The 15,423-nt window shown below is 34.6% G+C and overlaps 2 protein-coding genes across 4 annotated transcripts in view; one reads left to right on the top strand and one right to left on the bottom strand.

Moving 5' to 3' along the window:
* The window catches only part of LOC132923363 (uncharacterized), a 121,419-nt gene extending 106,316 nt beyond the window's left edge, over positions 1-15,103 (top strand). For both annotated transcript variants that reach the window (XM_060987316.1, XM_060987315.1), the window contains one exon: positions 12,733-15,103. In XM_060987316.1, coding sequence (XP_060843299.1) covers positions 12,733-14,272 — 1,540 coding nt within the window. In that variant the 3' untranslated portion in view covers positions 14,273-15,103. The remainder of the gene's footprint in view (positions 1-12,732) is intronic.
* Positions 1-15,423, bottom strand: part of LOC132923361 (E3 ubiquitin-protein ligase MYCBP2) — a 277,986-nt gene that overhangs the window by 172,396 nt on the left and 90,167 nt on the right. The gene's annotated exons all lie outside the window — the stretch shown is intronic.

Below are 15,423 nucleotides of genomic sequence, written 5' to 3'. Positions count from 1 at the left end.
ATATCATATTGTCACGAATTAAAATCCATTGATTCGCAGTGATTGCACGTTTAAAATGATTTGGCGACTTATACCTACTAAACCATATTATAACATTATAATTTAATCGAATCAATAACCACATGTCGATGCACGCGTATTATGTTATTAAAGTTATTATGTACGACATTGGCGACAAATCGATGTCGCGGTTTGGCCTTTACGACGTGTTATAATAGTTATGCTTCGGCATATCGATCAACGCGTACACCTTTGTTACAAAAGCACGCCATAATGTATTTTATTATATTATATACGCGGAACCGGAATAATTGACATAGATCTTGACTCCGGCACCAAAACGCATTATTGAACACATTATCACATTAACACAATGTAGGCGCATATTACAGAATGCTTCGCTGCCCGAATTCTAGTAATAGCTAGAATCCGATAATAATTACCGCGTTATAATATTGTCTTGTATCTATCTATGATCTATAGTATTATTTTTTTTTTTTACATTTTAAGTTTACACGACCAAATATAATACAAAGGGTGATTCGCCAAGCATACTATAATATAATAATGGGCTTAGAAAATATGGAAGCTATAGACATCTAAAAGTTGTAGTAATCGATATTAATTTATCAATATTTATCATTCTTCCTAGTATAGTAAATACCATAGAACTAATATTACATATATTAAGTATTTTTTTTAAACAAATTATTATTTTTAATATAGACATTTTAATAACTGAAAATATATAATTAGAATTTTGAATGTGTACACCATAAGTTTCAGAAAAATTATATTCTAAACAATTTAGTGTAAAAGAAGGGTTGTATTAATTTTTAAAAACATATATTTGTATCATTACAAAATCTAACCCCTTATTAATAAAAAAAAATCTCAGGAATTTAAAAATATGGTCTATTAGTATATTTAAAAATTTAAAAATCAGAATTATAGGATAAAAAAATGAAATGATAGTGCACATACTTGGTGAATCTCCCTTAATAATGCGTGTTGGATTAGGTTAGGTTATTACTTATTATTTTAAGTCAACACACGCATACACAATATTTTGAAAAATATTAACTTATTTGAACATTTTTTTTTTAGAAGATAGAAATTTCATGATATTCATTTCTAATGTTTTTACATTTCTAAAAATGTTGATGAAAAAATAACACTTGAATATTTAACTGATAGTGTTGAAATACATTTAAATTTTAGATAAACCCTGGCCTACTTAATCAGCCTAATTATTTATTGAAGATTTTCAACGCGTATAGTTACAAATAACCATTCTATATTATCTATTTTACACTAAATTATACTATTTCGATGATAAAAAAACACGCGGTGAAAGATTTTATTTTAAAAATTACCATATACTATCACCATGCCTTTTCATCATTCACCTTGCACTTAATAATTTAATATTATATATTTAATATTTATATATAAATATTGCCGTTCTCGTTAAGCGGTATTCGACGCAGCAGACGGTGTACACTCATTCTTTAACGAACCCGCCGGAAGACGTTCAAAAACTGAATTTCTCACAGAATTTTACACTCGGTTTAGCTGTACGACAGCGTTTCGCCATAAAAAACTGTATTTCGCCATTATTTCGGCATGTCCGCGACGACGAGATAAAAGTACACATTATTAAGCATTCTTATACATAATTTTTTTTCGTCATTCTTTCTTTATTTCTTTCTCTTTTTTTCCATTCTTTAATTCAACAACGTCACGGAACAATAAAAACTAAGTAGCAACTTTTTAATTTAAAAACCGAGCTACCCTATGTACGACTGTTGTGCGGCGGAATAAATGAGACGAATTCCACGACTGTTCTCGTCCTCATTGTCGTCGTTACACACCGAGTCAACAAATAACACTACATTTTTCAACTCCGTGGCATGTACACCACGACGATGAAACCTTCGCCCAAAACGTCAACGCAGCAAAACCAAATGCCAATTTTCCTTATATATTATATAATATAATGTTATCCTCAACTCGTACGTGGTTTTCGAAAAAAAATATCGAAACTCTTCCTTCTATCGAAAATTTTTACCGACAACAAACTTGTTCCAAACTATATACATAACAATATAATGTAATATATATATAATATTATGTATTATACACTTGAATTGATTCTGATACAATAAATTATAAAATGTAATGGCTTTAATATATTTTCAGTTAATATCATTACATATCTATTTTGATTTGCCACGAAACTGTAATAATATAACGCCGTTTTGTATCACATTATATAATGTAATCGTACTCTCATATGCGCGTGAGTGACGCTTTTTAAATCAGTTTATTTTATGTATAGTAATATTTCGAAACGTATTAATATGCATCACATAGTACAAGAATAATCGTGTCATATCCAATAAAAAATCCAAGCGAACAAAGCCGGACAATGTGTGTCTTAACGAAAAGATTTTAGTCGCATTTGTTTAGATATAAAAAAAAAAAAAAAAAAAATACTTAAAAAATATTCACACAATTTTTTTGTGTACATAATATATTATGTTTAAACAAAACGTTAACGGAAAATGAGCAGGTATATAGCACTAAAAATGTACGTAAGTCTTAACACTTAGTCTAACTATTAAGTTGCTTAATTCAAGTCTTAACTCTTACCAAGTAAGAGCGTAAGTGTACGATAAGGGTTTGAATTTTGAACAGAATCGTGATAGTTATTATATTTGGTTCATGTTTTATAGTAAGAAACTGTAAATGCTTAACCAAACTAAATATAAAATGAGGGAAAAACAAGATTTAATAAGAATTGCATACGCCCGTAACGACGAAAATCTCATCTGTTGAAGCCACAGATGTTCACGTCCTTTTATATGGTAAACACAATGTATAGAATATTGTGTACAAGTACAGTTGTTCAAAATCATTTCATCAATTACCTCCAGGCAAAATCTTGATATGTGTATTTACAGTTTCTAGTCATATTACATCGCGTTCACCAACAGCGATGACCACGAGTGTCGTTTAATTTATCATAGCTATAAAAAAAATTGTTATAGCTATAACTTAGGTATATAATTTGGAAATGTCGTAGTCAAAATTAATTATAAACAGTATTATTTAGTAGTCAGCAATTCTAGTCCAGATTAAAAATCCATTGAGGGTTACAAGAGCTTAGTGAGCCCAAATTTTTAACTAACTATTTTTCTTGTATCTAAAAAATTTAAACATCACTTTTTTTACGATTGTTATATCATCCAAAAACAATTAATTGCAGAAAAGGACGATATTTTTAATTAAATTGGTCATGGGATAGTGCCCTTTCCCCTCTTTTTAATCTGGACTTTCTGACGAGATTCCTAAGATGACGGTAATGCAGCAGCAAGTGGCGTTTGCATTATATAATAAGACAATATGCCACGGATATCGAATTATTTTTCGTTTCTTCTTTTTATCTGTTAAACACGTATATTATGTAATATTTTTTTATGTTTCCACAACGAGAGATTGAAATCAAAATAATAACTGAATACCGCGAACTCGATTCAACTGCACGTGGACTGACACGTTTATAGCTATAATTAGATTTTAACAAATATAAATCATAATAACTATGTATTATTTGGATCCAAAGCGACAATGATTCCAAGTCAGACATTCGTACGAAAAATTGTCTAATAATAATATAATTTCGTTACGTTATTGTCTCTCATCCGCACTTCATACAACTCGATCAAAATGACAAAACGTTATTAACACTTTTACGTATTATTAGGTATATACCTAGGTAGTAAAGTTAGGCTGCGCGACGAAATGATGTTAAGATAGAGTTGACAAGTCAATCCAAAGTCGTATAATATAAATCCTTCACCAAACCGAAAGAAAAATTTACTAACACAAATATGTTGTTGTTAAATGGTATCAACAAATATTTAAGCATTTAAAATGTACAAAAGAAAACTGTATATGAATAGATATGTTTTTTTTAAATATTAAAATGTTATAACGTGCTCGTCTGATAGTTTTTTTTTTAAATAAAAACTTTTAGAATGGTTTACTATATAGTGATCAAATAATGGTAGATGCCTGTTTTTTTTTCAAGAGTAGGCGTGATTTGAATTTTCAAATATAGTTTTCACGAAGAAATATTTCACCGTTATTACACAAACCTTACCGTTCGCAAAGGTTATTAGTTCCAAATATAGTGATTTAAATCAAAATACACATTACCAAAAGTACCTAATCCAGTCAAATGGGCATTGGTCCATTATTGGCTATTTCCGACATTAATATCGACCGTGATTTCAACGATAAAGTGTAGGAATGTGCAAACGCGACGACCTGAGAGGGAGATTGCCACGATATTGTTGTTAGAGTTACAACCCAAATCCGTCTTACACCCTCGACCACAAAAAAAGGGCGTTGACCTATGCCACATGTCCCCTAATCGTGGACATTCTGTCGCCTGTGGACGGCAAAAATTCTTCTACCAAGCACACATTCTATATGCAATCGTGTTTCAACGCATTCTGCTGATCCATAACGAATACGTTCGTTTGGCCGTCCTAAATTTGTATGTCGCAACGATATTTTCTTATGAAATAAATTCACCCGACACGCGCATTTTTAATTTATATGCTTAAATTGACTTTATATTGTTATATTTTATCAATATATTATTTGCGAGGTCGTGTATTAGTTTTCATTTGTGAAAAAATATTTTAATAACAATAATAATAATAAAAAAAAAACGATCGAATTTTTAATTCCTCGCGACAATTGTCAATACTATAGAATATTTCATTAAATTGTAATTGCGCATAATATAATATAATACGTATACATTTTTATCTTTTTAAGCAAGCACGCCGTGATCCAATTATTTGGTACGTTAAGTGTTGACCATTATAGGTTTATGATTATTATTTTATCGTTGCAAAATGTGGTATGTACCTAATTATAGACAATCGAATTCGCGAACAAGATTAGAATTTTACCGGGAAAATAGATAAATGGCAAAAATATTATATTATATAATAAAATCGTTTTTAAATCACGTGTATTGGTTTACATATTGTACATTGTCATTATATAAATGTTATGCATAATAATAAAGACCTTTGATCAAATGGACTATAAAATAAATAATCTTCGATTGTCTGTTAAATTTAACATGAATTATAGCGTTGTACAAATAAATCTCATCCGCGTATAACTTGTTCGTCGATCGATATGGTCTCAGCTGTATAATACTAATAAGAATTATATGCAGAATATATGTATATACAATCATATTAGTGGATCGTTATTATAATAATAAAAGACGGCATAATGATATATTATACATAATATTACTACAGCAAATTAAAGTGTAATATTATTTTACTTTTTTTATATGTGTACTCGACGTAATCGAATTTAACCGAATTATGGGTTTGTTTTGTAAAAAAAGGATTTCGGATTTCGATCAAACTACGTGCGATGCATTGCAGCAATACATTAATTTAATAATATTCGTAAAACCTCCAGGGACAGAGAAAAAACGGTAATTGAAAAAAAATACGTATCTATATAATGTATACTCGTGGTTTAAACCGAACATATATCATCATACCGCACTCTTTCCAATTTACCTGGGATCGAAATCGGAGCAATAAATTTTGGTCATATTACTAGAGAGGGGATGGGAAAGGGGCTTGCGATCAGTTGTAGTATTTTATGTCCTCCTGTGTGTAGGCAAATGAGTGATGTGCCCTATAGCTGTGGTGTGGACATGCACGGTTGTAGGGGCGTATAGATAAATATAAAAAGTATGAGAGAGAGTGAGTAAGAGAGAGTAGCACCACATATCAAAACCATAATTTTTCGGCACGTCGATTCATGACAGATTAAAAGAGAGAAAAAAGGGGCGCCAATAAAAAAAAAAAGCCGTTTGCACAAAAAGAAAAAACCTCGGCTAGTAGTATTAGTAGTAATAATAGTAGTAGTAGTCGCCATAAAATATATCGTTGTCTGGGCGGCAAAAGGTCTTTTTTCCCGACGACACCATTATAGGCTCTTCGTGCACTATCGCACGACACTAAATAATATACGGAATCTCGGTGGTCCGTTAAAGCGGCCATCCGTTGTATATACAATATACATTATCTTTATATATATATATATATATATAATGCAATTCAATGTCAGTCAGAATTGGTGAGTGATAGATGACGGTTTAGTGAACATGCAGGTTGTTACATACACGCGTACTGTTATACGTATATATATATACGAATATTAATTAGGCTTGTTAGAGGTCGAAGAGAGTAATAAGTACATAAAGTTTATGGGGTTGACCTTTGGACGAAAGTGAAACAAATGCAAGCCACCGTAAAAATATATATTATGTGTAAAATAATTTATATAATACAGCGTGCTTCATTTACTTGTCCCTCCTCACAATACCTATATAAACAATCTAACATCGGTATTCTATAAAGTGAGTTCAACGATAAAGGTAACACGAAATATTTTAAACGCATAACCCAAAATTTTGTACCAGTTTTTTTTTTTTTAGGACTTCATAATACACTTATTTTTTTTTTTTAATTTTCTTTAGGCGCAACTAAATGAAATTTATTTTCTTGAATTGCACTCCCTCTTTTGAGTTTTATTTTGAATTAAATTTATTGTTTTCAAACAACTTTAACTTGAAGGTTATTTTCTATCTTAAAAATTGACTTATTGAGAGTATGTTAAAGTTTAGATTTATGCATGTTGTATATTTTATCTTTTTTTGAAAGTGTATCTATTTTACAATGTTCAATGAGCTTTTGTATGATTTATTTGAAAACTTAAGTGTGGTGTCGTAAATACAAAATCACTTGAAACTTGGTGTAATCATAGATAGACAGTTAAAAAATACGATAACTCAATTTTTAAGATAATAAAAACTTTATAAGTTTAAGTTGTTTGAAAAATATATATAATTCGAATTCGAACTCAAAAAGGAGAATGAATGAATTTCAGGGTCATACGTTCGAAGTACGTAACTTTATCGTTGAACATGTTGTACATAAAATAAATAATACGCTCTGTGCACATCATGCCTTTAATCTGTGCAGGACTGCAAGTTTAATAAAATTGTTACATCGAAAAATATAATTAACAATAATAATTGATTATGTACGAACACTATATATTATATTCGTATACCTAATACACATAATATAATCCCTCTAATAACTTGTACGTCGCTTTTTGAGCCACCTAGCTCATTAGTGCGGCAGTATGCGAAAAAAGTTTTTTTTATGTCACCACCCCCTCATAACAACCAGTACGTGCGTCGACATGTATTAAGCATAGGAAATCCACACACCTATTTTAGTGGCTGTGTATATAAAATAAAATAAAAATTTTATGTGTACGTAAACGAGTAGGCTTTCTGATGGAATGTGACGGATATGTGTGTGAAAGAGAGTATGCGTTTTTGGAAAGCAATCTTTGAAAAGCACCCGTACAACACACACACACACACATATATATAATATACAACAACTGGTACTTTTAGATACCCACCCGGCTCAACTACCAAAGGCGGAGGTGCGGTCGAAACGCTGGTAGGTACGTCATAATAATTGAAGAGACACCGTAAAAACGTCAAGATTTTTGATGAGCACTTATGTCCCTAGCGGTTACGCTATATATAGTTCTCTCTCCATTTCTCTCTTTATATATATATATATAAAGTGCAACGATCCTGGAAAACCACTCGGCGGTGTAAAATACGGTAAATGGATATGAAGGGAGTTGGAAAAAGAATATATATACGAGTGTATGCCTATTGATATTTATATATAGTGTAGTATATATGTATGCTGAGATTTCAAAAGTTGTGTTTTCCTGTTTTATTTGTTTGTTTTTAAAACGTTATCATATCACTACCCCTCAAGCGTTAGTTATATAAACTATATAATGCATTATTTATATATATTATATTATATATTAAACATTATATACACATTGTGGACAGCATATTTTCCTGTGTTTTCTATAAGATTAACACAGGAGAACATGGAAACACGACGAGTGTTTGCCCCGCGTAAACGCCATGCATAATGCACCACTGTTTGCCGCGAAAACGGTTTAATATAGCATTATTAATAATTATTATTATTGTTAACGATTTAAAAAAAAAAAATTATACTAATATTATTATTATTTACGACTATAAAAATATAATATCAAGGTAAAAATGAATTTACAAGGGTTTTAATTTTTTTCGGTTTTAATGAATCTGTCTTGTCTATCTAGTGATTGGGTTTTCATTAAAAATTTATCACCATAGAGACGGGGCAACATTACTAGTGTACGCGGTTTCTCCGTGATAAGGGTTATATAAATCCATCTGAAATTAAAGCTGCCATCACTTTTCCAATTGGCGCGGCTTGTCTCGTCGCCAGAACTTTTCAAAAACGTCAGTAAGCCGTACAGACGTGGCGATTTATTTTCGGTTTTGTCAGTGTTCCTACCTCCTCTATGTATTTCAAAAATAATATGATGACGTATAATCTATAATCGGTTTTATCAAACATTCTCAAACCTCATAATATTATATTTTCTCTTGATGATTTCGTATTTATTACGTATATAACACGCTGGAGACATCTGAAACGGATGTCTTCCATTATTCATTCACATAATATAAGTTTGAAAAAAAAAAACAATTTTTGCCTTAATGGAGTCACGATGAATGAAAAGATAGTTGTACTATTCGATGCAATACGAGAATTATCGTTATTTAACAATCGATATTGTTTGAAAAATTTCGACATTATAATAGGTGCCCACGCGCATAATATTATTGTACAGTACTTATCACCGGGATACGCCACGCGCGTATATCGTATCTTTCGTCGGCGTCAGGTTATTCGCAAACGGGTGCCCGGTTCTATTTCGCGATGCTAGGCCATTATCGCGTGATTGTATATATAAATTATGCAGCGAAGCTTATAATCATAGTTTTTGTTTTTGAAACTTTTATTTCCGCTTGAATATCTGCAGGTCGTCATCTTGTTTTACGCGCGCCACGTACACACATATCTATATACTATACACAACGATATTACAATGTTCTATACGACGGTTCTCGTTTCCGGACAAACTTTGAACAACTATATAATATATAATAATATAGTAGGTATATAATAATATTATTATAATAGGGGTACTTACTGAGGCGGTGGCGGCGGAGGCGACGACTATCAGAGACACCCCACGAGTCCGGACCACGACGGCTGTGTTTTGCGCGAACCCGTTTTTTACCCACATTAATAATAATACAATCAAACCGCGCGAGTAATCCATTATACGCGACAAGAATCTAAAATGTTTTCTTAACGAGATTTTCTCTTCGAGTCGCCGAGTGTTTTTTTTCTCTCCCATAAAAGTGCATTAGATAAGAGATGCATTATATAACTGCTATGATTATTATACACACGCACGCGCGTGGACTAGTTACTGATAAATATTGTAAAGCGTAAGTCTTTTATATTTCCCTTGCAAATTCTGCAATATTATGCTTGCCGCACATATTGACCGAAGAATATGCGAGTATGTAATAATATCCTTAAGTGGTACAGATTTTTTATATCATCATTATAGTAATTTTAAAACTTAATAAACATTTCTCGAGTTAAAAAATAAGTAATGAAAATCAGTTTCATAATTTTGTATAAGCATGTCAGTAACGAAATATTGGAAAACCATTAACATTTCTAAAAAACAAAATTATTTAATATTATAAAGTAGGTGCATATTTTAGCATTTTTAAATCCATAACTTTCAAGTACCGGTTATATGCGAATGCTATTATAAAATGATAGGATCGAATTAAAGCGACAGCCTGCAATAAATGGTCGCCCTCGTGATAACGGTTATGAGAATGGGTTTACACCGTATACATTTTGGAGCTATACCTCTTTAATTGCGGATGGGGACAAAAAGGAGTATTCCGGAAAAACGCGTTTTCCAAAGTATCGTTTTCGGGGCATTAATATAAGTGTAATACGCGTACGCTTTTATCGTTACTTGTGGAAAATCGTAGTCGTACCACTCAACTACGGCTCTCTCCCTCTACCAATATATAAATGGATATGTGCGCAACCTCATCGATTCTATTTCAGACGAAATCCGACGAATTCAATCCCACTCTTTACCATAACTTTGGGGACCTCGCGCTTCCCGTTGTTATTGAATCCACTCAATTTCGCAAACGATTCCATTAATCATTATTCATGCAATATACTCGATCGACGAACTGGCGTACGTTTTACAATCGTGCACACTGCATATAATCCCGATCCGGGATCCCGGAGAACCACCCACGCGGTCTATCAATAATCAGTAGTCACCAGCTATCCACTGGCACGCCGATGGTCAATCATTACTATAAATATACATTATACTTAGGACGGTGTTGTATGGTATATAATACGCATAAAAGACGTTATGTTGTGTGTGTAAAACGGTTTTCTCCCCAAGACGATTTTCCATAACACCCGAAAGAGAGTACTACCTACGACTTGTGTGTACCTACCTACTCTCATTTAAAAACTAGTCAAAAACATTATTATACCGGATATAAGTTCGTGTAATTGTAGTATTTTCTAATACCTTGTTTTCAATTATGAAAAAAAAAAATGAAAAAAAATCTTATTTATCATAAAATCAAATAATATTATATTACATGCATGGTAATAGAGATTTGTTGATATTTATTAATATTATTAAATTAGACTTATAAAATATTGAAAATTATGTTTACCGACGACTCGAGATGATTATAAAGTTATGTACATTTATCATTTGTATATATAATATTATATGTATTTTAAAGTACTGGTTATGAATTAGTCAGCAAATAATGTGTTCTTTAAGGGCATAAATTTGTACTTCAAAACTTTCAATAACTGTGCAACACAAAGATAACAACGTACTTCAGATATTTATTTAAGTAAAATTTATTACATCTTGATATGCAAGGTACTTTTTTCCTCAGACTGTGCTTACATACATATTATAATAACTAAATATATACATATAAAATCTAAAAAATTAATGGCATCGTTGACAAACATTATTTTAATAATGTAAATTTGTATTTCATGATAATAATAAAAATTTATTACGTTCACCATATTATTTTCCATAATTATTTTTAATAATAAAAAAAAAACACGTACCGATACCGGTATACAAGCGATTATACATATTAACGGTTACTACTTTTTAATCGATATAATATGTATATCTATGTATACTTACTTGTTTTAAAATGGGTCGCAAACTAATACTTTATTGGATGATGGCCAAAAAAGTTTGCTCTATGCGTGTACACGCATGAATAGGTATCGCCTACTCTCTATCTATCGCTCCCGCTGAAATCTTTTCCCCTTTTTCATATCATTGTATGGTTTGCTTTTAAAGGATAAATGTCAAGAGTGCGTCTATCACCAGACTTCGTGAAGTGCACGTATAATCTACAATTTACGTCGTAACGACTATAATGCACATGTATGCACACAGCTCCACTCTTTATAGATTATTTTATTTATTTTATTCCGCATAACTGTGTACACGGTGAATGGAAAATTGAGTATTCAACTACATTATTACTTATACCTACACAGCCACTACCCCATGCATAATACACTTTAGACACTAGAAGAGTTGTTTCCGTAATTGTACCATCACTCGAGTTATGATGGAGAGGCTAAAGGAAAGCACACGCATACAAAATATATAAAAATGACAAATTTCTGTGAATTAAAAACTCAATGGTCTTTGAACGACTGATAAACATTCAGTGTGCGCGCGTACACAGGCATTAATTATATTTTTTTTCGTCAAATAGTATTTTAACGATAAAGAAAAATAACAGCCGAGAAGCTACGAATTGTGTTAATGTAATAGTCATGTAAAAAAAAAATACGTATATTATATTCGCATACACGTTACCTCGAGTGTAGTATGCAGCACGTGTGGTGACGCGATTACAAAATAATAATAAAATACCTACCACAAGTGCAAAATAAAACAATATATTATTACGTGTACATTTACCCGCAGGCACCTACAGGGCCTGGCCTATATATTATACTCGTATAAAAAACAAAGCGATTAATCTGTCGCAACTCGAAAGTTATAGCGAACTAAAGTGAAGGATATCGGTTGTGTCCTGTAGCGATAGCATCCAATCACTCAGTAAGCGTATATATTATGAATAATACATGTTTATGACGACGCAAATCACCCAAAAAATAATTGTAGGTTTAAATACCGAGTAAATTTTAGGGAAGAACCACGAGAGGCGGTAATTCACTATACTATTTACATTACATCTAAATAAAATTAATCACAGATATAAATCAATTACTTTTATAACATTTTTTTACCCAATAAATTATTTTTATCAAGAATAATATAGCACCATAAAATATTTACTTAAAATAGTTGCGATATTAAATACTATAATATTTTATCTATCGACGTGGTGGATATGGATAATAATTAAAAATTGCGTGATAGTCTAATTTGACTTATAAAGCGTCTAAGATTTTCAATTAACATTTAAGACAACCGCAGTATTTTGGACGGTCGCGTTAATATCAAGGGTACTAACAATGATTAGCTCATATAGCCAATGCCGGTGATAGCCTAAACCTGTGTATATAATATCGTATTTCCCCGTTACAGGTTCGAATTGGTGCGGACCTCGGCCGTGGCGGTGGCAACTAAGCTGACGTTGTACAACAACACATTCAAGCGGGTGGACAGTCGGGGTTTCGTGTTGCACGACTTGCACACAGTACTGGTGCACGATAACACGTTCAACCACACCGGGACCGAGGCGTTTTACGAGTCAACAGCGTCCAGCCCGGAAATGAGGTCGAGCACGAGATCGGTGTTGCGCATCAGCGACAACAATTTCCTGCAATCCGTGGCCGACGGCAAGTGGTTGCCCGCGATCCGGCTGCAGAGGGCCGCATCCGAAATGAACGTCACCGGGAATACGTTCAACGGGTCGTGTGGCTGTGTCCTGTGGCAGTTTGTCGCCGTGACCGTGGCCGCGACCGACGATGACGGAAACACCGAATTCGCCGACCGGAACTACTTCCGGGTGAACAAGGTGGAAGCAGAGTGCGCCAACCTGACGGGTGCCGAGCTCGACCACCTGCGGATCTCAGAGTTCATGGAGGCAGCCGGATGCGACCGAGACGATGGAGCCGCATTCGACGTGTGCGTACGGGACCGGGAGGCTGCGACGCAGGCCAGCGGCGTGGGTAAATTCCCGTCGCTGGGCGACGTCTTGTCACCAACTGCGGAGCGCGGGGTCATCACCACGGTGGTGCTTTTGGTGCTGTGCGGTTTTGGTGCGGTGTGCGCGGTGAGCGCGGTCACCTGGCTGAACGCGCGCGGTTACTTCATCAAGCTCCGGTCACTTCTCACCCCAAACGGCGGCGTTGGAGGCGGCGGCGGGGGCACGGCTTGCAGGACCATGTCGGCGCACTCTCTGTCCCGGGTGTCCGTGCACGAGTACGCAGAACTGCAGCGGCTCAAGTTAGGCGGCGGCGGCATCGGCGGCCGCGGCAGCGACGTGGGCGCTGTACGAGTGATCGTATACCAGGACAAGGGAACGCAGACCGTACCGGAAGAGCTGACGCACGAGATGTTGCAAAACTTGCGCGACAAGCTGGACGACCCAGATGACTATGCCGAGGCCCGGGGCATAATCGAACACCTGTACGACTTGATCCGGGTGGAGGAAACCTGCTGCAGCGGTGGCGGCGGAGGCGGCGGTTGGTACTCGACGGGCAGCAGGGGGCTGGACGACATGACCTCCACCGTGACGACCAAGTCGGTGACCGCGGATGACGGACCACCGCGGGACGTGAAGTCTGTGGGCACGGGCGCCCCGTCGCTGGACAGACTCAGGGCGCCCAGGATCAAGATGATCGGGTCGGCGGGGGCGGAAGCCGCGGGACATCAGCACACTCGCCGGCCGCAGCCGCCGCCGTCACCATCGCCGCCGTCACCATCGCCGCCGTCACCATCGCCGTCGATCAACAGCGATTACGTGGACCCGGTTGACCTGTTGTATGGTGGCGCTGCGAATGTACGAGACGATGAGTCGTACGCCGACATCTACTGCGAGCTAAACGACCTGCGATCAACCGCCGAAGACCGTCCGCCGCAGCAACCGCCGCCTGTACCCGATAAGCCGACTCCCGTTTGAAGGCAAAAGTGACACCGTCGTGGCGGCTTTCAATTCAATTCCTATCGATCGGTTTCGCCGGCGCTATTCGTTTCTCCGAGTTGTTGTACACGCGATTTACAAACGATAACATTTTTTTTCATTGATCGCATTTTTTTTTTAAACATATTTTTTTTTTATTTACCTAACCTTGGCGCAGTCACCACAATCCATCCGGCGGCAACCTACATAGGAGGTACACGCGACGAGAAACGCGTTATACTCGTATTTTGTATAAACCTATTATTATTAATACTATATTGTCATTATTATTATTATATTATTATTATAAGTGCGTCCACAGTTTATAAATATATATATATATGTTTAATATACTTAAGATTACATCACGATATTTTCTATGTGATGCTTATTATTCTATCCTGTTTTATTTTTATTTTTATTGTTGTTTTTATGTGTCATGTAATGTATTACACTAAATGATTTTTTTTTATCGTGAACTGGGCAATATATTGCAGGAAACCTAAGGAATTCAATATTTTTTTTCAATCCTATCATAAAAATTATAATCATATAGTCATAGAAAAATGTAAAATAGTATGATTCTGATATACGTTTAATAAAATATTGTTAAAACTCTTCATTTCCCTGTATTGCATAGGTCACGATAAAAAAAAAACTTGTACCATATAATATATTATGTATAAATAATAAATGTGTACATTAAATATGTAATACACATACTCACAAGCAATATCATTATTTAAAAAAGAAAAACGAAATTATAAAAATGTATAAAACGATGATTGTGATTTACTTTTAATGAAAATACAAAAAATTATGAAAAATGAAGTACTGTTGTGTATTTGTTTCTCGGCGGACAATGACGTTTTGCATCGTTCTCGCGCGGATGAGTTTAATTAAAACGGGATTGCCTGGACCAAGTGACGTTCATTAAAAAGCACTTGCCAAAAACGAAGCCAGCGACGGGAACAGCCGCACAGCTGCCGTACGAATGAAGCACGACACACCGGATGCTTTGGACTTAAGGAAAATAAGAAATACAAAGCGTAAAACGTGCACGGGCAGAACAATAATATTATATTAGTAGGATAAACAGTAGTTTTAAACCGTATAAATAAAACACAATAAACACTATCAAACAATAATAT

The sequence above is a fragment of the Rhopalosiphum padi genome, chromosome 2 (genome assembly GCF_020882245.1).
Source record: "Rhopalosiphum padi isolate XX-2018 chromosome 2, ASM2088224v1, whole genome shotgun sequence".
In the NCBI taxonomy this organism is placed as follows: domain Eukaryota; kingdom Metazoa; phylum Arthropoda; class Insecta; order Hemiptera; family Aphididae; genus Rhopalosiphum; species Rhopalosiphum padi.
Note: the sequence above shows the minus strand (reverse complement) of the source record. Positions and strands in the feature narration are given on the sequence as shown.